Source organism: Citrus sinensis, chromosome 2 (genome assembly GCF_022201045.2).
Source record: "Citrus sinensis cultivar Valencia sweet orange chromosome 2, DVS_A1.0, whole genome shotgun sequence".
NCBI classification, from domain to species: Eukaryota; Viridiplantae; Streptophyta; class Magnoliopsida; order Sapindales; family Rutaceae; genus Citrus; species Citrus sinensis.
This window is the reverse complement of record NC_068557.1, coordinates 22,438,748-22,466,107: the sequence shown is the minus strand read 5'-3', so window position 1 is coordinate 22,466,107 and position 27,360 is coordinate 22,438,748. Positions and strand designations below refer to the sequence as shown.

At 34.3% G+C, this 27,360-nt stretch overlaps 2 protein-coding genes and 1 non-coding gene across 17 annotated transcripts in view; 1 reads left to right on the top strand and 2 right to left on the bottom strand.

Annotated features, from left to right (window-relative positions):
- Nucleotides 1-5,298: 5,298 nt before the first annotated feature.
- On the top strand, nt 5,299-16,197 carry LOC102621247 (glutamate receptor 1.2-like). Of its 2 annotated transcripts, none has more exons than XM_052432538.1 (5): nt 5,299-5,605; nt 5,958-7,261; nt 7,384-7,690; nt 15,394-15,779; nt 15,865-16,197. In XM_052432538.1, exons 1-5 carry the CDS (start codon nt 5,311-5,313, stop codon nt 16,174-16,176), a joined length of 2,604 nt encoding a protein of 867 aa, XP_052288498.1. In that variant the 5' UTR covers nt 5,299-5,310; the 3' UTR covers nt 16,177-16,197. The 2 variants fall into 2 exon arrangements, with proteins under 2 accessions (XP_052288498.1, XP_024950491.2); XM_025094723.2 differs by lacking the exons at nt 15,394-15,779; nt 15,865-16,197 and adding exons at nt 7,988-8,361; nt 8,480-9,100.
- A 2,225-nt stretch (nt 16,198-18,422) lies between these two features.
- Nucleotides 18,423-27,360, bottom strand: part of LOC102608480 (uncharacterized) — a 69,892-nt gene continuing 60,954 nt past the window's right edge. For 3 of the 14 annotated variants that reach the window (XM_052434802.1, XM_052434803.1, XM_052434804.1), the window contains 3 exons: nt 19,270-19,376; nt 18,970-19,105; nt 18,423-18,788 (listed from right to left, as the gene is read on the bottom strand). In XM_052434802.1, coding sequence (XP_052290762.1) covers nt 18,649-18,788; nt 18,970-19,105; nt 19,270-19,376 — 383 coding nt within the window. In that variant the 3' untranslated portion in view covers nt 18,423-18,648. The other 11 variants (XM_052434800.1, XM_052434799.1, XM_052434795.1 and 8 more) reach the window with 9 other exon arrangements.
- On the bottom strand, nt 21,071-21,211 carry MIR535B (microRNA MIR535b). Its single transcript, NR_161541.1, has one exon. It is a non-coding gene; the product is annotated as a microRNA MIR535b (primary transcript).

The window sequence follows — 27,360 nt, the reverse complement described above, 5'->3', positions numbered from 1 at the left end:
GTTGGGGTCAAATCTCTCATTTGTTTGGAAAGCATACTATGGGGTACACAAGTGCTTCACAAAGGTCTAAAGTGGGCAATATACAATAAGAGTCAGGTGCTAGTTTATAATAGCAATTGGATCTAAAAACATGAGCTTTTTAGACTTGCTCTTCATCCAAACTTGCCTATTGATGTTGTAGTTGCTAACCTTATTGATGATAAACATTAGTAGAAGAAAGATATGATTGTCTAGCATTTTTCGAAGGAAGTTTTAGAGAGGATATTAAGGATTCCACTCACAAAAAACCTCGCAGCAAGATCTTCTCATATGGCATTTTGACAAGTGTGGAATCTCCTTTGTTAAAAGCAATTATTAGCTGGCTGTAAAGCTTAAATTTCCAGATAATCTAAGTTATTCAGATAGCACTCGAAATGGGAGGCTATTTGGTCAAATGAAATCCCAAAAAAGGCAAAAGTTTTATGTAAAGAGCTACTCAGAATTGCTTACCGACAACTATCATATGTGAAAGAGAAAAACGGTGATAAATCATATTTACAAAAGATGCGGCAGTAAGAGTGAAGATGTTTTTCATGCTTTAATAGATTACAAGGCTACTAGAAAGGTATGGAAATTCACGAAGTTTCATGAGGAAGTAAAGCAGCTGGCTCACCAGGATTTGTTGAGTGTGCTCCTAGAATTAACTATGAGGAGAAAGAAGAAAGAGTTGGAATTGATACTTGCTGTGTGTTGGGCCATTTAAAACTTTGGAAATCGTTTTATTTTGGAAGGCAAACAAGAATACTCCCAATTATCAGCTGTAAAAGTAGTAGCTATTGTTCTATCTTAAAGGCAACTAAAAATCCCAAATGATCAAGCTATCTGGAGCCATGGTAGAAATAGACAACTGACATCAATTACACCCCAAAATGGTTGGCTCAAAGTGAATGTAGATGTTGCAGTCAAAGTTACATATCAAAAGGCAGGTTTAGAGGTGATCATTAGAAATTCCAGTGGCAAGATTGTTGCTGCAGTAGTTCAGAGAGTATCATATCAGGTAAATGTGGTGTGCATGAAGGTTGAAATTGTGTTGTTTGGTATTAAAACTACTCAACAAGTAGAATGTGTTCCAATGATAGTTGAATCAGACTCAACAGAAGTGGTGGATCTCTCTTTAAATAGGAAAGGTAGCAAGACTAAAATATCTTGGACAATTGCAGAATTCAAGCAAGTTTGAAGGGTCATAGTCTATCCTCAGTTAAATATGTTCCAGGAGGTTGTCATGCTTTTGCCAATTCCCTAGCGAAAGTTGCCTTAGAATATCAAAATCTTGTTCTATGGCTAGAAAAATTTTTAGATCAACTCATGATGCTATTTTTAAAGTTTGTTTAATGGAAAGTTTTAGTTTCTCTTAAAAAAAAGTCTTGAGCATGTAAGGAATAGTTTTGTTTTTAAAATAAGAAATTAGTATGAATTTAAAGACTTTATCATTGTTTTGGCTCTTACGCTATGAAAATAAGGGATTTTTTTGCTACAATTTTCTTCCAATATGAAAAAAATTAAGGATGGCAAAAAAGTCCGAGCTGGCCCAAACTCGAGCCTTCCATACAAGGGTCTGGACAAGAGTTTAGGAAAAAAAGCCTAAGACAGACCCGAGCCAAGTCCAAACCCTCTATTTAAAAAAAAAATTATAAATTAGAATAATAAATTCAAATTTAAAAAATAATGAAAAAAAGTTTAAATCTCTAATTTATATGTCAATAATGAATTAAAAAACTTAAAATAATAATACTAAACTTTCTTTTAAATGTTAATTAATTAAGAGAGTGTTTGAATTAGAAAATCCAATATAAAAATATGAAATCTCTAAACTTTTATTTGCTTCATTTTTTGTTTATTATTTTATTTTAAAATATTTATTTACTTTAATTCATTTAATTATAACAACTTAATTATTATTAACTCATTTTAAATTCACACCAATTTAAAAAAATTTAAAAAAAGGTAAATGTCCAAACCCAACTCAAGTCGAACCGAAACCTACAATAAATCCGACCCAAACCCAACCCTTACATTTCTTCAAACTCAAGTTCAAAATCTTAATTTGTCAACCTAAAAATAATAATTCAATTCTATAGACAATCATAATTTTGCTTTCGCGCGGTGGTGTGAAATTAATTGTTGCAATTAATATCAGCAAGCCTATCTATTTGCCAACATTATTTTTCTTGGATTTCGGTATTTGCTTCCACAATGGTGAGCCAAAGGGTATCAATGTATTCTCTCACGGCAGACATCACATTCAATGGTCAAAGGTTTGCTCCAAAAAGGTCAGTATGAACTTAAATATAAAGTCAGTCTATCTATTTATGGGTTGGACAAATCTGAGGAGAGAACAGTAAGAATCACCCCATCTATAATGCATGTCTATTGTCTGTTGTTCACATTGTCCGACTTTTTTTATAAAAAAAAATTAAATACTGATATTTATAATCAAAGAGTTAACTACAGGTACATCATTTCTATCATGTTATAAGCTAAAATTATATTTCATATAATAGACATATCTATTCCATTATATATCTTTTTAAGGAAACCATTCTACACTCACTAATTTACCATTATGCCCAATTAATTTTTTTTCCCAATATATCATCCTTCACAATGTGACTAATGTTTCACAATTTCTCAAAAGAAATAATTACATTCTTCATATATTTTTTTCTTTGTGATGTTTACATCATGTTAGAAATCTAGATTAAGTTTTAAGAAACCCATCTTGAACTCCGGTTTCCGAAAAAGAAAATTAAAATAGAAATGTAGAATTTTCTAGAAAAAAAAAAATCTGATATACTTTTAAACTCTTATCTAGATTTAGTCTATCTCTTGAATTGGTACGGTTGACTTGTACAAAAACAGAAAGGATCAATGAAATTTTGTCACTCCGTGGAGAAGCATGAAAAATGATGTCAAGATTCGTTGCTTTTGCCAATGACCAGATTATGAGGGAAAGTTGGAAAGAAGAATTAAAATGAGAATAGAAAATTGATTTGACTAAAATTAATGGATTTAGTTAGCAGTTTGGTGTAAAGAAAGGAGAAAATGCATCAAAAAGAAAAAAAATTGAAAAATGTGGGTATATCATTGAACACTCTTTTGAAGTCTTGAGGGTGCTTTTGGCACTTGAGTGGGTTTAATAAGCGAAATTTTAATTTTTAAAATTTAATTGAGAGTACGTTAATGGGTGTAGAGAATATAATACAGTCTAAAATTTTATTTTACGATGAATATTTTTTCTACCCATATTATTTTTTCAAGGGAGATGATTCTACTCTCACTGTATGTTTGGTAGGGATGGCAATGGGGAGGGGAGGGAAAGGGACCGATCTCCCCGTACCCATCCCCGATATTTTGCGTATGTCTCCATCCCCTCCCCGTCCCCGTCAGAATTACTTGAGAGAATCCACATCCCTTCCCCGAATAATAACAGGGGATCCCCGAGGGTCCCCGATCCCCAAATAACTAATACATTTTTTTTCGATTTTGAGTTAATCATATTAAAATAAAAAATTCAAATAAAAGTAAAGTTCGAAATATATCTTACATTAATATCTATTATATTAAATTAGTAAGTAACGCAACATGCAAGGGATACAAACTTATTTTACAAACTATCATGAACAAATTAATAGTCTAATACAAAATTGTTACAAATAAAATCGACTATTCCCTTTACAACACAATAGTTAAATCGGAGCAAATCAAAAGTAAATATTAGATTAAATTAGATTAGATATTAAAATTGTGATTCGCTGTGGGCAATTATAACATCTAAAATTAAATAAAAAATAGATTTAAGTGTAAAATATTTAAAGAATATCAAAATTAAAAAAAATGTTTGGCTAATAAAATCTACTCGGTCTTTTTAATGTCATAAATAAAAATTTAGAACTTTAATTAGCTAATTAGGCCTAAAAGTTTAATAATATAAATATTTTGATATTTTTTATTTTTACCAATATTTATAATTTTATAATTTAAATTTTATAATTTATTTACTAGTAATTTTAAAAAATTAAAATTAAATTAAAAATTAAAATGGGGAAATGGGGAGGGGATGGGGATTCCACCTCATCCCCGTCCCCTCCCCGAATAAGAAATTGGGTAAAAAAATTTCTCCGTCCCCTCCCCGAATAAGAAATTGAGTATGAAATTATCCTCATACCCTCCCCGAATTGGGAAAATCCCCGAGAGTACCCGTCCCCGTAGGGATTTTTGCCATCCCTAATGTTTGGGAAGACGGCAGAGAATTCCATTTTCGAACTCCAACTACTTCCCCCATTTTGCAACCAAGCCAATTTGATTGAGGATAGCCATTTTCTTCTATGCCAATAAATGGTAAACAGACTCAGGTCAACCCCCCGTAGGACAGCGAGTCAGCGACTCAGTTTTTCAAAAGGCTGCTAACTATTTTTTTTTTTGGGGGTCAAACTAAAAGAATAATTTTATTTATTTATTAAGTCATGTTTGGCATGCGGGTAGGCCTGGTCGGTACCAGCTCGTTTGGCCAATTGTTAGATGAATATTGAACTATTCTGGTCACTTGACCTTTGCATTCTAAGTTCAGCAAAATCAGAATCACTCCCCCCCAGGGTGTTTGAACAGGTCCGTGCTCTTTTTTTTTTTTTAATTTAATTGTTTAAATATATTTTCATTAATTAATGCCGTCCGCCGACAACCACCATGAACAACCACTGGTATAGTGATTTGTCACCGACCGTCATTTTTCAAAAGCTTTGGATGTCAAATCTACCACTGTTGGAATCCTCGACTCCGGCTCTATGCAATGACACCAACATTATTGGAACTGGAGCTTTCGTTTGAAGTAGATCAAAAGTAAAAGTTTTGAAGTCCAAAATTTAGACGTATATTCACAACAAAAGCTTTGACCGTTGCATAGAATTTATGACAAGGATTCAGTGGTATAAAATACGACTTAAACAGACAAAATTAATAAATTCTACCAGTCGTTAGTTATGGCAAATGGTGGCTGCAAGTGGTTGTTATATTTTTAGTAAAAAATTAATAATAATGATTTAATAGTATTTAATAGTACAAAATATTAAAACACATTGTGCAATTTATTATATTACATTTAATATGTTATAATACAATCTAGTATAATACATCTGCCGCCCCAATATTGTATTGCTTCTTCAACTTCGCTTTTCTTCTATAAGATGTTGACTGATGTAAGTAGCTTCTAATTATATATATACATATATATATATATATATGATCATGTTCGGTTTCAATGATAATTGAGCGCTGATGGAGATTACGCCGAAGAAGCAGCAAGCGCTCTTTTTATCTTTGATCTTGCTTATTATTCATCTCTATCCATCGAGTTCGGAGCTTGAAAAAGTCAAGAATAATACAAGTTTAAATTCAGATGAGGTACACGTTGGAATCATCCTGGATATGCGATCATGGACAGGGAAGATCACCAATAGCTGCATTTCTATGGCCATTGCTGATTTTTATGCTGTAAACACTCACTGCAAAACAAGCCTCATTCTTCATTCGAGGGATTCTCAGGGTGATCCGTTTCATGCTTTAACTACAGGTAACATTACTTCACCGTATACTGCTTCATTTTTCAAAAAAGAAAAAGATAGGGGTAAATCTCAATTAACTATTTTTAGCTAAAAAAGTTGTTTGAAAATCACTCCGTTAAACCTTAAGGCATACTACTTGTTACAGCATATAACATAAATTCGTTAATTAATTTCACGTATCCCGTGCTCAGATAGATTGGATGGAAGTATGTGAAACTTTATTTGTACCATAAACATGTCATCAGAACCTTACAAATCTGAGCTATAATTCATTGTAATCTTATAGAACAAGATCTATGTGTTATATAAATCTATATATTTTATTGTAGCCATTAAAGTTGCATCTATTTTCAAGTGCAGCCTCGAATCTTATGCAAAATGTAGACTTGCAAGCAATAATCTGTATCGGAATGACGCCAACTGGAGCACAAATTTTGGCAGACTTAGGATCCAGAGCTAAAATTCCTATCATATCTCTCTTTACAACTCTCCCTAATTCTTTGACCTCGTATTCAATTCAAATTGATCAAGATGATGAAGCTTCTCAATCTCAAGCCAGAGGCATATCTGATTTTATCTCAGTCTTCAAATGGAAAGAAGTCATTCTCATCCATGAGGATAACACTTGGGGGAACGATAATACTATTCCTTATTTGTTTGATTCCCTGCATGATAATGATATTGATATTGCTCGAAGGACCTCCATTTCTTTGGCATCATCTACCCATGATCAAATCATCGAAAAGCTTTCAATGCTCAAGAGTTTAGACACGAAAGTATTTGTAGTGCATATGACGCATGCTCTTGCATCTCATCTATTTTTGAATGCTAAGAAGTTAGGAATGATGAGTAAAGGGTATGTATGGATTGCAACAGCCGCAACTATGAATTTCCTGCATTCCATGGACTCATTGGTTGTTGAGTCCAGCATGCAAGGGGTTGTGGGTTTCAGGCGTTATGTTCCAACGTCGAAGGAGCTTCACAATTTCACCCTCAGGTGGAGAAGGGAAATGTACCTTAATAATCCAAATGCTGAGGTTTCCGAATTAGATGCATATGGGATTCTTGCATATGATACTGTTTGGGCTGTAGCAAAAGCATCAGAAAAGCTCAAAACTGGTCAAGTTTCTGATGAAATATTTTATAAACAGATAGTAAACAATAGGTTCAGGGGTTTAAGCGGTGATTTTCAATTTGTAAACGGGAAACTAACTTCATCAAGAGAATTTGAAATTGTAAATGTGATAGGCAAAACCATAAAAAGAGTTGGTTTTTGGAATCCTACCACTGGGATGACAAAGGAAATGAATTCGTCGGTATTCATCAACAAGATGGATACTATTTCATCAACTTCACCAAATGATAAACTTGAAGTCATCATATGGCCAGGAGGGTCTGCAGCCATTCCAGCAGGTGTTGGTAAGATTAATAAGTTAAGGATTGGGGTACCAGTGAACGGACTTAAAGAATTCGTTAATGTAGTTTGGGATCCTCAATCCATCAACTCGACATTAACCGTCGAAGGCTTCTGTATAGACGTATTCAAGGCAGCCATCGACACTTTAACATTTGAAGTACCTTATGAGTTCATTCCATTTGTAGATGCCGGTGGACGAGTGGCTGCTGGGTCTTATTCTGATCTTATCGATCAGGTTTATTTTCAGGTACGTGACATTATATCCTAATACACACACACACACACATACATAAATACAAATTATAATTTATATATAATTTTCATTTATACATGTACGACATTTTGATCACGATTTATATGATAAACTAGAAATTTGATGCTGCGGTGGGAGATACAACAATTACTGCCAACAGATCTGTGTACGTTGATTTCACATTGCCATACACGGACATGGGCATTGGAATGATAGTCCCAATTGATCAGAACAACAACATGTGGATTTTCTTAAAGCCACTGAAACCAAATCTTTGGCTAACCATTGCCGCTTTATTTGTCTTGACCGGTTTCGTTGTGTGGATTATTGAACGTCCTGTCAACGACGAATTCCAAGGTTCACGGGCACATCAATTTGGGATGATATTTTGGTATTCGTTTTCAACTCTCGTATTTTCCCAGAGTAAGTACATATACCTATCCCAATATAAGTATGTATATGACTTCATATATATTACAGAAATTAAATTCTATCTAAATGAAATTATTTTCTCGATCGGCTATGACTATCCCTACCCAACACGACAGTTTCGACAATGTCAAATGATAAATTTTGTCAACTTTTATTGACTTTTTTTTCTTTTTGCTTCTGACAACTTTTATTGACTTTTAACCCATTTGTATGCTGTGGGTTACGTAACTCTGAGGTATTGTAGTTAGACCCTAATTTTTTTTCTTTCAATAATTTTTGTTTGGTCAGGGGAAAAACTATTTAGCAACTTGTCAAAGTTTGTAGTGATCGTATGGGTGTTTGTAGTGCTTATATTGAGCTCAAGCTACACGGCAACTTTAGCCTCTATGTTAACCATTCAACAGATTAAGTTGGCCTCAATGGACAATATAGGATCTCAACTAGGCTCGGTTGTACCAGGAGCTCTAAGCAACTTAAATTTTAAAGATTCCAGGCTCAAGAAATACAATTCTGCTGAAGAATATGCCAATGCTCTGTCCAAGGGGAGCATTTCTGCCATTGTTGATGAAATACCATACGTCAAGGCTTTCCTCTCTAAGTATTCTGCCCATTACACCACGGCTGCAGCCAAGTATACTACCAGTACCAATGGTTTTGGCTTTGTGAGTATCTCCTTTAAATTACGCACACACACACACACACACTTCATGCAGATTATTGAAAATTAAGCAATTTTATATATACCGTCAATTTTTTTCTTATATTTTATATTAATTCCAGGTTTTTCAGAAGGGTTCACCATTGGTCCATGATATATCAAGGGCTATTGCAAGGCTAAGAGAAGAAGGGAATCTTGCAAAGATTGAAAATGTATGGTTTAATACCCAGCAATCAAGTAATTTTATGCACGAGGATTCCACTAGTAGTAACCCCTCCAGTCTGAGCCTCGCTAACTTTGGTGGCTTATTTCTTATAACAGGGATCTCTTCAACTCTAGCTCTTGTCATATCCTTAGTTACTTCAATTTATAAAAGGACTTTCTGGAGAACTGGAGAATTGAGGAAAACAGTACTTCCATTGTAATTTTAAATAAGGTTAAGAAATCAATGTAGGGCATATACTTTTAATTGTATTATATTAATTTATTGTTCTTTTACTAAACTATATATGGATCACAATTCTTTTATTATTTGAACTCTATTGAATAAAAATACATGTGAATGATTGGTGGTTAATAAATAAAAAAAAAAAATAAATTAAATTCATCATTAAAAATATATGTCACAAGATCTTTAAAATTAAAAAAGAAAAAAGAAAAAAAACTCATAGTAGGATAGGATTATCATCCACCATATATATGTGTTTTGAAGATTTTCAATCACACACAACGCCCTGTCAGATATTAACTCTCCATCCCAGAGTGCTGTAAGTGAAACTCATTTTGGATTCCAAGCATCTTTGGTCATTATATATTTAATTGAGTAATATTGGTGTAGAAATTATTTTGAACCCACTAAGTTTGACTAAAAATAGATTATTGATTGGGCAAGTCTGAAATGGGCCTCTTGGAAAAATTTATGGCCCAACCTAACGGTGTCAACTCGAGGATCCATAGTATGTCAGTCAGGCACTTGGGCTAGTAACGAGATAGTTTGCCATCTGTACGGTGAATTTTGTGATTTGGTATTTGGATTAATAACTGCGAGCACGACTACTGATGACAAAATAATTTTTTTTGGATAAGGAAAAAATAATTTATTTATATCATATCAAAAACGTTTTTATATCTATGACCTGTACATATAATATGTAAGTTTGTCTATTAATTGCCTGGTTATGACTACTAAATACTAATAACAAAATAATTTTTTTTTTGTTTTTATATCTTATCAAAAGTGTTTTTACATCTATAACATGTACATATTTGTATTGCCCGTTGTTCGCCTTGCCCTGCGTTTTTGTTTTAATTTAAATACTGATATTTCGTAATCAACGAGTTGACTACGTCATTTCTATTAGAATAGGTTAAAATTCTACTTAATATACTAATTGACACATCTACCCCACTATATTTTTCATTAGAGAACAATTCTACCCTCACCATATTTATTGGGATGGAGGTTTAAGAGTCCCATAGTGAGACACCAACCACTTCCCTCCACTGCTACTGAGGAAAATTGATTGATAAATATATGTAGTAGCAACTGCAAGGAAAAAAGAGGAAAGAAAAATACTGAGAATACCAATATACTATTATAATGCTGGTGATACGGGAAGTCTTAAGGAAGTAAATAATAATAATAAATTTTAATGGTGACACAATTACGATTAAAATAATTATAAAATTGTATAGTATTGTGATGTCAATTAAAAAATAATACTAATGTTTTACTTAATATTGTATCATAGGACTTGACTAGCTTGTATCATATAATTTTACAGTTGTTTTGTTACTGTTGTGTCAGATTTTTCGGATCAAATACCAATACTCAAAGAAAAATGATAACTGAACTAAAGGACGACAAAATGAAGACAGAACGTCAGCATGTTGCTACCGATTAGTGACTTATAATTTACTTCTTCTTGAACCCACGGAGAGGACAAGAAAGAAAGGAGTTGTTTCTTACTTCATTTTGTCTTCTCTCAGTCTAAATATAGCAGGCCTCATACTCAAATTTATTTGTACTAAAGACAAAGTAGGCTAACTGATTTCGGGACACAGTGGTTTCAAGGTGATGACTCTTGAACAACCAATCAAAAGTTGCTCAAGTCATAAATCATCCGTCTCGTGTACATGCAAGCGGCGTGCATAGCCAAAGCAACCATCATCAGATCATTTTTTCACCAGATTTGCCTCCATTTATTACCACACTTGACGAGAATTTAGCCAAGTCTTTCCACACACACAAACCAATGGTAACAAGCGGTGTAATATCTTCCAATGGTAACAAGCGGTGCACACTTGGCTAACTTTTCTATCCCATTACATACACAATTTAAGTAGCCATTTTTTTCATGAAAGACTCAAGTAGTCAACTCCTGTTCCGACAGCTGTTCGCAGTTGTTCTTTAAGGTGCAACCTAACCTCCCGAGTCATCTCTGACCTGTTTTTATGTGGCACGTTGTCACATGGTTGTTGTGGAATCCTATTCGTCAGGGTAGTAGTTATTATAGTCAAACAATTTTTTAATTTTCATTCGCTTTTAGAAGTGGTTCACAAAATGAATCAGGATTCTCTCCTGATCTGATTATGTCATAAGTAAATAACTCAATTACTGATTGGTTGTTAATAAATAAAAAAATAAATTAAATTAAATCTTACCCATACACTATAACTAAAAGACATATGACAAAAAATCATTAAAAACTCAGTAATGCTTAGAGATCCTGTTCCCCACTAAATGAGCACAATCACTGAACCTTCGTTTGGCATGTTTGGGTGAGCACTTGTTGCTATCATTTAGCTGAGTCCAAAGATGAATAAAAGCAGTGAATTAATTTTCTTCAAAGCTCGTCTAGTATTGGAGGCCTTGGTCTTCCTCGAAATAGATCAGGTTCAGTTGTTCATTCTTTATTTAGCTGACTTCTACAATAGGAAAAAAAAAAAAAAAGATCTTGGAAGGCTTTGATTCCTTATACAGAACAATTACAAAGTCAGTTACGTTGACACATAACACACATCAAGCAAACCTGAAGAACCCAGTCCAGAAAGGCTGCTATATTAAAACGTCTTGAATTAGTTTTCTTTTGTGAAACTATAGAATAATCGTACTCCCTCTTGCTGTCCCAATCTTGTATTGCCTCTTGGAGACTTGGACCTTTTTTTTTTATTAATTTCGATATTGACTGTGGACATTGCTCCTAATTCTATAATTATGAACAAGTTCGGTTTCAATGATAATTAGGCGCTGATCGATGGAGCTTAAGGGGAAGAAGGAGCAAGCCTTTTTTTCATCTTTAATCTTGCTTATTATCCATCTCTGTCCATCGTGCTCGGAGCTTGAAAAAGTCAAGAATAATACAAGTTTCACTGCAGATGAAGTGCACGTCGGAGTCATCCTTGATATGCGATCATGGTCAGGGAAGATCAGCAATAGCTGCATTTCCATGGCCATTGCTGATTTTTATGCCCTAAATACTCACTACAAAACAAGGCTTGTTCTTCACTCGAGGGATTCTCAAGGTGATCCACTTCATGCTTTATCTACAGGTAACATTATTTCACCGTACACAGTTGTTTTTTTTCCTATTTATACATGTATATTAACACAGGGATCGGCTAAGCCCAAATTAAATTTTTTAGCCAAAAAAATACTACTTAAAAAACCATCCACTCAAATCCTCGGGCATATTACTTATTAGAGATGCATGACTTTAAATCTATAGTTAATTTCAAGCATAAATCTATAGTTAATTTCAAGCATGCATTGCGTAGATAGATTGGATTGAAGTACATGAAATTTAATGCTACACCATAAACATGTCATCAGAACCTTAAAAACCCACTATATATTTAAGGGTTACCTTATTGTAAAATTTGTGTACACACACATAATGGCGGACCTAACCAATTCGATTAGGGGAGGCTTGGTTCAAAAATTTATTTCAAATTGGAGGAAATTATTCTGTACTGTTCACTTAACTCATATTTATTCTTTTCTTTTTAGATTTTAAAAGTAATAACAATAAATTAAAAGAAATTTGAACATTTAAAATTATGTGGTTGTAGAGATAGGAACCTAAGTCTCTAAAGCTCCAAAGTAAAATTCTTACAACTAAACCATACGTAAATCTGCATAAATATTCAGTTTACAACGTTGTAAAAATCAATTTACAACATCATAAATCCATCTTAAACTTTTATTCTCGATTGAAATTTTTTTCATATAGATAGTCCTTATCAAGTGCGAACGCCATCATTTTTTCGGGGAAATTATCCATCGACCATCTGTTTTTTCGAGCTTTTTCAAAAATACATAATTTTTTTTACTGAATTTCACTTGAAGTTAAATTATTTTGCACCTATCCACTTCTGTCTTCAAACTGTTAAGAGAACTAACGGAATATTGTATAAATGACTTTTTTACCCTCAACTATAAAAGGTAAATTATCCACCGACCACCTTTTTTTCACATTTAAAAAAAAAACACAATTCTTAATTTTTTTTTTCTGAACTCCACTTGAAGTTATATTGTTTTGCATCTGGCCACTTCTGTGTCATTGCGAAATGATAATTTTACCCTTATAATGTCAGCAAAGTTCTAACAGTATTATAACGGGAGTGGACCAATGAAAAAAATGTTAAGTTTAAGTAAAATTCAGCCAAAAAAAAAAGAACTGTGTATTTTTGAAAAAAATCCGAAAAAATAGGTGGTCGGTGGATAATTATCCTTTTTTTATGCGGACATACTATTAAGTCATATGATTTAATTGAGTTAGTGTAAACACTATTAAACCGTATACCTTAGCGTGTATGAAAAAAAAATGAGAGTGCCTGTATATTATATATATATTTTGGATTGAAGTGTATGAATTTCGTACTTTATAAAACGTAGGACAACTTTCACACGTAGTGAAACCTTTACTATAGTATTGTAAAAGTGTGAAAACGCACATTTACAATTTTGTAAAAGATTTTACAATATTGTAAAAATCTTCTTACATTTTTTAAATTCTTGGATTCTCTTACCAGAAAATTTTCACACACACACATACATTTAATATATATATATATATATATATATATATATAATTTTATACCATAAACATGTCATCAGAAACTTACAAAAACAACTATATTCTAATCTTATAGAATAAGATCTGTGTTAACAACTATATATATTATTTTTGCCATTAAAGTTGCATCTATTTCAAGTGCAGCCTTGAATCTCATGCAAAATGTAGAATTGCAAGCAATAATTTGCATAGAAATGACACCAACTGGGGCACAAATTTTGGCGGACTTAGGATCCAGAGCCAGAATTCCTGTCGTTTCTCTCTTTGCAGCTCTCCCTAATTCTTTGACATCGTATTCTGTTCAAATTGATCAAGGTGATGAAGCTTCTCAATCTCAAGCCCAAGGCATAGCTGCTCTTATCTCAGTCTTCAGATGGAAACAAGTGATTCTCATCTATGAGGATAATACTTGGGGGATTGATAATACTATTCCTTATGTTTTTGATTCTTTACATGATGCCAATATTGACATTGCTCGAAGGATGGCCATTTCTAAGTCATCATCTACAAGTGATGAAGCCATCAAAAAGCTTTCAATGCTCAAGAGTTTAGAAACAAAAGTATTTGTGGTGCACATGTCGCATGCTCTTGCATCTCATCTCTTTTTGAATGCTAAGAAGTTAGGAATGATGAGTAAAGGGTATGCATGGATTATAACATCTTCAACTATGGATTTCCTGCATTCAATGGACTCATCGGTTGTTGAGTCCATGCAGGGAGTTCTGGGTTTCAAGCGTTATGTTCCAGCATCGAAGGAGCTTCACAATTTCACCGTAAGGTGGAGAAGGGAATTGTACCTAAATAATCCAAATGCTGCGGTATCCGAATTAGATGTATATGGGATTCTTGCATATGATACTGTTTGGATTCTGGCAATAGCATCAGAAAAGCTGAAAACTGATCGGGTTCCTGATGAAACATTTTACAAGCAGATAATAAACAGCGGGTTCACGGGTTTAAGCGGTAATTTTCAACTAATAAACGGGAAATTAACTTCATCAGGAGCATTTGAGATTGTAAATGTGATAGGTACGACCTTAAAAAGAGTTGGGTTTTGGAGTCCAATCACTGGGATCTCAAAGGAAATGAATTCATCAGTACTCTTCAACAAGATGAATATTAGTTCACCCTCACCAAATGATGATGAACTTGAAGCCGTTATATGGCCAGGAGGATCTGCAGCCATTCCAGAAGGTGGTGGTAAGAATAATAAGTTAAGGATAGGGGTTCCAGTGAATGCTTTTAAAGAACTTGTCCATATTGCGGCTCGGGATCCTCAAGGAACATTTATCGTTGAAGGCTTCTGTATAGACGTATTCAAGGCAGCCATTGACTCTTTAACGTTTGAAGTACCTTACCAGTTCATTCCGTTTGAGGATGAAAGTGGACGAATGGCTGGATCGTATAATGATCTTATCCATCAGGTTTATTTAAAGGTACGTGAGCGAGTATATATATTATAAATTTTAATTTACATCTAACTTTATTTTACACATGTTGACCATGATTAATTGATAAACTAGGAATTTGATGCTGTGGTGGGGGATACAACAATTACTGCCAATAGATCTTTGTACGTTGATTTCACATTGCCATACACGGACATGGGCATTGGAATGATAGTCCCAATTGATCAGAGCAACAACATTTGGATTTTCTTGAAGCCACTTGAACCAAATCTTTGGCTAACCACTGCAGCATTATTTCTCTGGACTGGTTTTGTCGTCTGGATTATTGAACGTCCAGTCAATGATGAATTCCAAGGTTCGCGGGCGCAACAATTTGGGATGATATTTTGGTATTCTTTCTCAACACTCGTATTTTCTCAGAGTAAGTACACGTATATGTAATATGTATCCCAATACACACACACACACACACACACATACACACTTTAATTATATATATATTACATAAATTAATTACTTTGTAAAGGGGCATTAATTTTTTTTTTTCAGGGGAAAAGCTATTTAGCAACTTGTCAAAGTTTGTAGTGATCGTATGGTTGTTTGTAGTGCTTATATTGAGCTCAAGCTACACGGCAACTTTAGCCTCTATGTTAACCATTGAACAGATTAAGTTGGCCTCAATAGACAATATAGGATCTCATCTGGGCTGGGTTGTACCAGGAGCTCTAAGCAACTTAAATTTTAAAGATTCCAGGCTCAAGAAATACAATTCTGCTGAAGAATATGCCAATGCTCTGTCCAAGGGGAGTAAAAATGGTGGCTTTTCTGCCATTATTGATGAAATGCCCTACATAAAGGCCTTCCTTGCCAAGTATTCTGCCCATTACACCTTGACTGTACCCAAGAATACCACCAGTACCAATGGTTTTGGCTTTGTGAGTATCTCTACTAACAATATTATATTTAACTAATTAACCTCATACAGATTACGTGTAACTGAATTTTTTATGTATCCTCCAGGTTTTTCAAAAGGGTTCACCACTGGTTCATGACATATCAAAGGCTATTGCAAGGTTAAGAGAAGAAGGGACTCTTACAAAGATTGAAAATGAATGGTTTATTGACAGACAATCAAGTTTTATGCATAAGGATTCCATTAGTGATAACCCATCTAGTCTGAGCCTAGCCAACTTTGGCGGTTTATTTCTTATTACAGGGATCTCTTCAACTCTAGCTCTTGTTATATTCTTGCTTCCTTCAATTTACAAAAAAATGCTTTCTGGAAAGGTGGGGTATTGGAAAGAAAAACTAGTACTTCATTGTAAATTGTAATTATCATTAAGGTAGGGCATCCATTTTAGGTTGCATTTCATTAATTCATCACTCTTTTACTAGATTATATATATATATGTCCGTTTTAATAATCTTCAATCACGTAAGACCATTTCAAATATTACCTATCCATCTCAGAGTGCTGAAGTAGATTCCAAACATCTATAATCATTATATATTTATTTATTAAAATCTTGATGTTATGTGTGTTGTCACACATGTTATAGTGCGCGACGGAATATGTATCAAGAATTTATTAACAGGGTTACACAACTCACAAAAATAATCCAAACAAATAAATTTTAACACGTATGCCGCCGTGCATCAGATCGAACTTCTTACTTATTGAGTTATATAAGAATATAGAAATTATTTTGGACTCACTTAGCTAGTGAGCATTTTGCACCCACTAAGCCAGTAAGCTTTACTGATCATAAACTAGATTATTGGCTGCACAACAGTCTAAAATGGGCCTTGTGGAAAATAATTTTAGCCCAACCCAATGGGATCAACTGAAGAGGATCCACATGAATCTAATAGGGTAATAGGTACAAAACTTAGAGTTGATTTGACAGTTCTTTGTGAGGCAGGCATGCTGGACAGCTGGCAATTGGTAAAGGAGTCGCTTTCGTTTCTGAGTCCGGATTCGACTATTTTCACCCTTCGGCTTCCCGCACCGTTCTAGAGTCATAAAAACGATTTGATTTTAAAAGTTATATAATCGTTCGTAATATATTTTAGAAAACGTAAGGCCACGCACATCAGGTAAAGTCTTAATTAATTTTATAAGTCATATTGCCTATAAATTTATTTTGTGTTTATTTTTTAAAGTGAGAGTGAGTAGTATAAATTTTTTAAAGTGAGAGTATTTATTTACATATTTTGAGAGAGGATTGAGCATCTCACTTCGTGAGCCTCATCAATTTTTAGAATAAAATTATACCTCTTTTATTAAATTTAATAAAATAAAATAAATAATATTATTATATTAATAAAAAATTAATAATATTACTATATATTATATTTATTTAAAAATATAATATTATTATATTTATTTAATATCAATAATTAATAATAAAAATAGTTTATTCTAAGAAAATATTAATTCCGTACTATGTTAATAGTAAAAAATTTTATTTATATTGCCCTTATCGATAATTTTTAATTTACATAATTAAAATTAAAATTAATAAAAAATTGTGATGTACATAATTAAGAATATTAATAATTATTATAAATTTACAAATACAATAAAATAAATTTTTATTCATCAAATATATTTTTTATTAACTTTGTAATTAAAAACTACAATTCTTTAACAAGGGTAAAATTATAATTTGAAACTATTTACTCTCAATCCAAGACAAAGTAAACACATAAATTAGATTTTGATCTTCATTCTATGTTTCTATTTCAGTGTAAATAAACAACCTACTCCCACTCTTACTCCACACTCTCAATCACAAGATCCCCACTCTTCAGGATTCTCACTCCAATCCAAAATATAAATCTAAAATGTAAATGTTACCTTAAGCAACCAGTTAATAAATCTAAGGACAAAATACAGCTTTACAACACAACAAAAAGTTTGATTAAAAAATATTAAAAACTATACAAATCTTCTTATTTCGTTGAAAATTATATTGTGTTTTCGTTTAGCACACACCAAACTCTTTTTTATGGTACAGTTTTTGCCAAATTACTTTTTTCATAGATAATAGGATCACATAGAGTATATCTTACTGAAATAAGGGAAGCTTTCATGCAATGGTATGTGTGATATGAGGAAGAAACAAGAAAAATAACAATAAAATTATTGATTATTAGTTGGCATTTAATAGTACCAATATGGTTATTGATTCATATAGAAGAAAGAACCAAGATAAGTAAGATTCCACCCAAACTAGGGGGATATATTGATTTATATTTACAGATAAAATTCTCTTGCAAATACAATGCAAGGACGGAGATACTAAAATTTTATGATGTACATTCTGTAATTTGCGGACACTTCTGACTCCAAGACTCCAGCATCCACTTAAAAGTAAAAAGCTAACTCAAACCACCACCCAACGGCACTTTTGTTTCTCAAACTACACTCCATACCTCCACATACAAGTTACTCAATGCCCTAGTGAATCAGTGATCATCAAGAGTATATTATATAGGACGCAACAAAATGTTACTCATTACACTTTTCAACATCCAACAGTTCGTGCAAAACAAAAGACAGCAAAAATGCAGCATGCTGAAATCTTTGCAGTTATATATATGACAAGTATCTAACCCAGCATTAGAAGCAGCTCTTTCTTAATGTGTATGTTAGTCGGGGACTGTGTAGACACAGGAATAACTTGCATTTGGGATGTACAACCAAAATACTTCGCCACAAAAAATATAATTAATCAGCAGCTTTAGGTCCTTCCTTTGCCATGCATCCATCTCTTGACCAGCAAAAGATTCTTCCAAGATTCAAATGATATGCCGATTACTCCTGTTCGGGCTACTTTCTCGCCAGGATTCTCTACATGCTTGCCATATGCATAACATCGGTTCCATTTCCTTCCAATTTGAGAAATCACCAAAGACTTCTAAATTAAAATGTAGAAAACCTAAAAAACAATGAGCAAATAACAACCTCGTTCTTCAAGCCATCGTATACTCATTGATTTTCTATTTGTGAAAGTACATCAACAAATGTTTAGAAATTATTAAGAAAACTACAGAAATTGTTGGCTGAATGAAAGACCTATTTTGTCTCCATGAAGGGACAAGCAGTGAGTTTAGACTTACAATCAACCGAATCTCCAAGGTAACATGATGGAGAAGTCAACTGTAAGATATTCAAAAGATCAAAGGCAGTACCCTTGCATGAACCATTCCGCTCAATGACCATCAAAAGGCCTATTTCGTCTCCATCAAGCAAGAACTTCAACGTGTCTCGCAAATGAAGAAAAAGAGAAAAGGAAATACTCAATAATAGAGCCCATCTTTTTTCTCATGGCAGTGGCAACCTTCTACAATGCAAAATGATTTCATTTATATAACAGTTCAAGAAAGTGAATGAATAACCAAGCTCATTGTACAGATTACCTCATCCAAGTGAAGCCAGCCATAAAGCCAAATTAATGCAGTTGGCACAGAAAGTGAATCAGATTTTCTATTCAACTCCGCCCAAGTATAGATTTTGATTTTTGACCCTGATGTTCAAGATGAAACATGCGTCACTGGTTTAAAAAAAAAATGTTATATAAACTGTTGTAACACTAAAGTAAATTGCATACATATACTAAATGCAAAAACAAATGGACCTTTTGCTATTTTTATATCCATTATAACCTGGTAAATATAATGTTTGATAAAGACTTGCATAGTTTAAAGTTCTTTCAGATTGAGTTTTTTCGGATTGAGCTTTGGCATAGATTGAATAAGTCTTTCATCCATGTCCAAAAAATCCAGTTTTCAAACAAAAGCAAGGTTTGATGATGTAGCATTCGAGAATAACCCAAGATCTTTGAATCTGCAAACCTGCATGAGATAAAACTTGAAGTATATCATCAACTTAGTCAGAAGCAAGAAAACCATAACTTCATGTGCATACATGTTCCATGGCGTCAATGAACGATACTAACGTACAAATTGTGGCTTGGCAATTACCATACAAGAAAGTATGATAGCTTGCTTAATTAGTGATTACTATTGCTGCACAGATGACTTAAATTAGAAGAATTAATGCTACACATGCATAATTTGAAATATAAAAGTCATATCAGAGCTGATCTGCTGGTTAATTTGGTACCCCTGTAAGACTTTCCTATGAATATTAGAATAATTTACAACAACCTCTACGGTGCTAAGTCAATTACCACCTCATATCCCAAGTTCATATGCATAGCATTATTGGAAATGGAATACTTGTCTGGAAAAGATGGGATGCAAACATTAGAGCAAATACTTACAAATATTAGAAATACACAAATCGAGTAAAAGTTTTCACTTACCCTATAACAATGATCTATTTATTTTATTAATGGTAGGAAAAATGATCCATAAAAGAATATATATATATATTTGAAAAAAAGGTTCCATTGTGCTTGATTGACATTAGGCCATCAACCAAACTAAATGTTTGATATCTAGATAAATATGATATGAGGAACAATAACAATCCAAACCCATAGTGATATGAATTATTGTGGGGGAAAAAAAATATATCCTGTAGGTTATGTACCCTCTTTATTTAATTTATTCATCATACATTCTTGTGTATTATAGTAAGTGCTAAAAAATAGAAAGAACTTAAGGCTGAAACCTTAAAACCTAAAAATTTCTCTCAGAAAGGGAAAAAAAATGAAATAGTCAAAATATTTACACAACATAAGAAAATAGGCAAAATAAAGAAGTGGATAGAGAAAAGCAACTAAAAATCTCCTTCAATTTTTTTTTTCATCTTCGCAGCACTAAATACTATGTTAGAGTCATGTATGAAGAATGCTTTATGTTCGGACCAACAAAAGGAAATCCATGTTGGTCACAGCCTCTCAATACCAGAACAACAGATCCTATTAGATATTAATGGCAGTGAGCTGGTTGTTTCTTCCATTTCAAAATTATTTACACTTACACAATATGCTTAGCCAGTTAATTTTTTGTTTTTCCTAACTCTAAAAATTATTACACCACCTTGCTTCAAAGCATCAAAAGTATTTGAAATTCATCTTTTACAATAAAAATCAACAATAAAATTGATGAATCTAAATAATATGACGTAAGATAGAAAAACTACAAACCTTTATAATAAATGATAAGAATACCTCAAATCTGAATTTCAGCTTTGAAAATTAAGAATACAGAATCACCTGCTTCAGTTCAGTTGCTATTATAGAGTGCCGACAGACAATATTCAACTGCTTTAAGCAAATTTTATGACAATGGTAGAGAGCACGCTAGTAGACAGCCTTGCCATTTGCACGAATGCTGACAGGTGTGCTCTCTCTCATTGTCAAGCAAATTTGTATTGAGTCTGGGCAAGGATTATATATCTGCATAAAAAAGTAATAATACAATCAGAAAACCTTCTAATAGAACTTCCAAAATCAACTTTGTTTAATCTAATGGCAGATGGACAACAACCAATACTTTGAATTTCAATTACCATATTTACTTATATTGGAGCAGCTTAAAGAGAAGCATGATCCAACTAGAATTTTATTCAAAGCCAATGAAGTTTCAAATTCATGCACAATCTGGATTGTCGACTCAAAGGCTAAAATAACATCAATGACCATTCATTCTTCCTTCTTTACAAGAGAAAGCAAAGTTTACATCATAAGATAAATGGCATATTCTTTTGAGCAGAAACTAAGGAGCATTATCACATACAATTAATCATCCAAAACCTTAACAGAGCTAGAATTAAACAAAAGTATGAGAAAATGAAAGATTGACAAAAAGAAAACATGAGTAAAATCAGAAGCGGCGGCCGGCAATTGAGAATAAAATATTAGAGCTTTGCCTTTACTAATATATATTTTAAAAAAGAAAAAGGAAAGAAAGAAAAACAGTAAAAGCTATAAGAATATATTTTTCTAGAAAAGGAAAGAAACTTCCTAACCCAATCTAAAAAATGCTAGGGGAAAAAAATCCATTAAACCCTAATGCCATGCCCCCTTAGAAAAAGAACGAAGAAAACAGCAGATAAGAAATTCTTTTATTAAAAAAAAAGTTAAAAGATAACAAAACACTAACATACATGAAAGCCAACTTTTAACTTGTTAAAAACTCTCTTTCAAGTTTAACTTGCACTAGATAGAATTCTCAGATCCCAATTCCCAACCCATATCATCAAGCAAACAAACAAAAATACACTGGTACTGCACTAAATATAAAATCTAAAGCAAGAAGCAAAATAAGAAAAAATAAGCAAAAAACTACTTTCGTGCTGAAAATTAAATAAAAAATTTTAAGAAGAAATAAATGAAATTGCCATACATTGAGAGTCATTTATAGACCTTGAAAATGTAAAATGACATGGCGGGCTGATCACTTGGAGATCCCAACAGCAGCACACACCGCGCTGGAAGACCAACCATTTGTCAGAGAAATAAGAATTAGAAGTACCTACCTAAAGAAGAGAGAAAAATATAATTGGCAAATAATTAATTAATTAATAATAGTATAATTACACATGATGCAAGTAGTTGATTACTTTTTACCATTCATCATGTAATGTGTTACTGGGGTCACCATCAACTCTTAGAGTCTACAGTCAGGATTCATCCACGTATGTCAGATCCTCATATGATATTATGATGTGTGTAATGTAGTAAAAAGTAACAGAAGTACAAGACAGGTTAAATATTAAATGCACCTTTCGAAATCCATGACTGGTTCACGTGATTTTACTGCGAGTGAAATGCACGTATTTTTTTTTGGTGGGGTTAAATGTCATCATCCGAGTTAGAGTGAAGTCACATCAAACCGTTCAATGCTGCGGGACCCGTTGGAGTGATAATTTTAAAGGTCATACCACGCATTTATTAGAGGGCTGTAGCCCTAGCACTATTGAATTTGTTTTCAGCTGTTGACGCCTTTAAAAACTCTTACAAAATTTTTTTTATGAATGATTATGGTTATTTTAGAGTTATTTTAGAATAAAATTTAAATTATAATTATATACATAATAAATAATAAAAAATATATTATAATTTTAATTGATCATAAGAGAATGTTTTATTGTGAAATAGTTTCAATATAGTCGATTTTTTTTAAAATATCCTTCAATTAATGAATAAATTTATTTTTGGATAGAGTTGTTATTTTTTTTTTGATTAATAAGGGCTCTATAAAAAGAGCTAAGATGGAACAAAACAGAGTTTAGCAACCACAATCATGTCTTGCAAGATAACTGAATAAATATTCACAGGCGGGCTAGTAAATAAATGTATCCCATTAGGGAGTGAGTGAGCCATATTGGTCATGAAATCTGCAACTGAATTCGCTTCACGAAAGATGTGGGTTAGGGAGACTTGCTAGTTCCTATTAAGAAGATCCCGTACTGCAACAACTAAAGTATAGGAAACATTAGGTACGACTACCTGCTTAGAAATCATTTGTGCAACACACAGGCTATCCACTTCCACCAACAAAAAGTTTATGCCAGCCTCCCACGCCAAGAGTAACCCTTGATAAAGGCCCCATAGCTCCGCCATAACCATCGTACATTCCCCAATTTCTCCTCGGTTGCTGACTCATTTGAGAAGTATTAATTCTATGAATTTCATTTGCTCTGGCCATAACATCCATAATGATTGCTGAGCTATCCACCAATTTTCCTTCGACCATGAAATGGTTTCTCCAAAACTATATTCTCCAAACGGCCACCCCATATACACACTCCCAAGGAATGTGAGAAGCAAGCTTTGACTTGTTTTGAAGGTTGGCTACAATCCATTCCCGAAGATTAGCGTGAAAGAAGGAGTTATAATCACCCTCTGAAATAAGACACAACCATACCCGTTTGATACACGGGCAATCTCTCAATGCATGAAGAATGTCTTCAACCGGTGCCCCACACCTATCACATGCCATTGACGCAGGAATATGACGTCGAGATAATTCGCCATGAGTTTTAAAACTTCCATGCATAATCTACCAGAGGAAAAGCCGAACAGACTGGGGTCCCTTCCACGACCATGTAAGGCTCTAAATTTCATCTTTGATGGCGGGGTTTTGGCTGCAGATGGAATCATATGCTGAACAGACAGTAAAAACACCTCTGGGGTTAAAACTCCAATAAATTTTATCAATTCCTAGTTGAGGCGCGGGAGGCATAACTGATGCAATTTGCATGAGGATAAAGTTAGGTAGCAAATGTTCAAATTTTAGCCAGTTCCAGCCCCCATTCTCGGTTACATACTCACTCACCAAATCATTGACAATTTCGTGCGGGATTGGCTGAATGGCAAGATTTATCAAGGGTTCTTGCTTTGTAACCCAGTAGTCAATCCAGAACCGAGCTCTCACCCCGTTACAAACTGACCAGCGAACTCCATGCATGGTGTCTGCCCACGTTTTCCTAATAGCCATCCAAATCCGAGACCCTTTTTTCTCCGAAAGAGTAAGTGGTAAGTTTCCAAGATCCAACCCATATTTAGAACAAAACACCATTACCCATAGTTTTTCCGAATTCGAAACAACTTCCCACGTTAGCTTCGTTAGCAACGCCCGATTCATCACATCCAACTTTTTAAATCCCAAGCCACCGTGAATCTTTGGCTTAAAAATTCTGTCCCAGTCCACCATACTTATCTTGTGCCTCTTCGATTTCCCATCCCAAATAAACTGACGACATGCCGTGTCAATTTTCTGACACATCGGGGGGGAGAGGGAAGGAAAGTTGTTTGCATTGCATAAATGGGCATTGCTTGAACCACCGATTGCGCCAAAGTTACTCTTCCAACAAACGATAAATGCGCGGCATTCCATCCAGTAACCCTCATGTCCACCTTATCTAAAATGGACTGATAAGTAGCTTTATTCACCCGCGAGTGGATTAGAGGCATGCCAAGGTAGGAGCCCAAATCCTTAGTAGCTGAAAAACCCAAAGTGTCACCAATACGCTAGCCATCTCTAATTGATACATTGTTAGAGAAAAAAACTTTGGTTTTTGATTTATTAACCTTTGCTTCAGAGCTTCGGTAATAATTCTCCAAAACTTCGTCAATGATATAGGCTTGATCAATTGAGGCTTCTGCAAATAAGAGTAAATCGTCAGCAAAAAAAAGGTGAGTTAGGGGAGTTCCTTGTTTGGCCAACCGGATTGGTTTCCAATAGCCTTCCCTCACAGCTTGAGAAATACCATGACTCAAACGCTCAATGCAAAGCACAAAAATATATGGAGATAGAGGATCTCCCTGTCGAATTCCTCTCCCTGGAGAAAATTTCTCTATAGCCTCTTCATTCCCTTAATGCTCATTTTAACTGTAGTAACACACTCCATGATGAGCCTAGATAACTGAATCGAAAAACCAGTTAACTGAAGAGTTTCGAATATAAACGACCAATTGAGCCGATCATATGCCTTCTCAAGATCAACCTTGATAGGCATAAGCCCTCGCTTGCCTGTCTTCCTTCGCATAGAATGGACTACTTCTTGGGCAACAACAATATTATCGATGATGTGATGGCCAGGAACAAAACTTGTTTGATAGGGGCCTATAATTTCAAGCAGTACAGCTTGCAAACGGTTCGCAATTATTTTAGTTATAGTTTTATAGGCTACTGTACATAAGCTGATAGGTCTAAACATTTTTAAACTAGTAGGATGCTCCACTTTAGGGATCAACACTAAAAGAGTATTATTGACCTCTTTAGGAATCTTACCATAAACTTGCAAAAGGAAGGCTCAACCACTGCCCACTGAGACTGATAGAAGATAGCGTGCAACCCGTCCGTACCTGGAGCCTTTAGCGGCTTCATACTAAAAACGACATTCTTGATCTCTTCTTCCAAAACTGGGTTAGCAGCATAATCAATATCAACAGCTTCCGGAGTTGGGAAATAATTCTGGACAAGATAGTTGCGGGGGTTTGCCACCTCACTTGTGAATAAAGCTGAAAAATACCCCATTGCATGATTTTAGATTTCTTCCTCATTATAAAGCCAATTACCCGAATTGTCCTGGATGGCTTCAATTTTATTCCGTCGCCTACGTACGATAGTTTTTTGGTGGAAGAACCTAGTATTTCTGTCCCCATGCATAATCCAATCCTTCCTTGATTTTTACCACAAAAAAATCTCCTCCTGACCCATCACTATCTCCAATTCTTCCCGCAACGGTGCCTCTAAGCGCATTAACCCCTTCGAACTATAATTCTCCAAAGCTGCTTGAATCCCGTTAATTCGAGCCATTAAGATACGTTTTCGCTAAAAAATATTCCCAAAAACTTCCCAATTCCAAACTTGAACCTCTTTGACGAAAGTGGATGCCGCATTGCTATAAGAAGCTTGAGGATCCCACGTCTGCTTAACAAAATTATTAAACTGATCATTAGTTAACCAATAAGCCAAGAAACGAAACGGTCTATTACCATGATGTCCCCGTACAATTTTCTCAAAGCGAACTAGAACCAGTCTGTGATCCGAAGCAACTTTCGGAAGATGGAGAACTGAGTTATCTGTAAACTCTAAAAGCCACTCATTATTACACAAGGCTCTATCTAGCCTTTTAAGAAGAAAGCCACGTGACCATGTAAAGCAAGGGCCTTTGAACTTTAAAACAAAGATTTGGTTGTCATCAAACCACTACCGAAACAAGCAACACTCTCTTGATTGTCCTGCAGCTCCCCCCTGCTTTTCTGATACGTACAATATAGAGTTGAAATTTCCCCCAATCAGCCAAGGTTCTTTGATAGATATAGCAAGGCTATCCAAGTGATTCCATAGCTATTTCCTCACCATAGGATTTAGGCTAGCATAGACAACTGTTTTCCACGATACAAAGTTCTTATTTCTGCTGATCTTGAAATGAATAAATTGCTTGTGATTTAACCGCACCTTCACCTCTATAACATTTTGCCAAAGCAACCAAATACCTCTAGAGAAGCCTACTGCCTCCACATGATGGGAATATTCAAATCCACTGTTCTTAATAAAGTAATCTGCTTTTCTTCCACTGATACGAGGTTCCATCAACACTACCAGGGGAGGATTATAATTCTTAACGAGCGTCTTAAAAGCACGGCGAAAAGTATTCGAAACCGCCCCTTGAACATTCCAAAACATGATGCTAACTGACATAAAAAAAAATTATAGTAGGGTATGAGAGAAACCTTAGTTTTGCTGATCAATAATATCAGCCATCAACGCCATAAGCATTTCTTGAACCATCGTTTCCTCCTCCTCCGACATTACAGCCTCATCGGCTCCACTCCTAGACTGCTTAGGGAGCGTAAGGGCATTCTCACCAGTAATAGCACATTTTGTGTTTCGAAAGTCTGGCGGATCAGAGGTATGCTGGGGGTCTGTTCCCTGCCGAGCTCTATGCTCAATGTCCACATCCCTTCCATCCCTCAGGGGTAATGCTTGTGGCGAACAAAAAACTACAGTGTGCTTCGTTGAGTCCAAAGTGATAGCAAGATGAGAGACTTGTTAGAGCTCAGTTGCAAACCGAGATGTAACAAA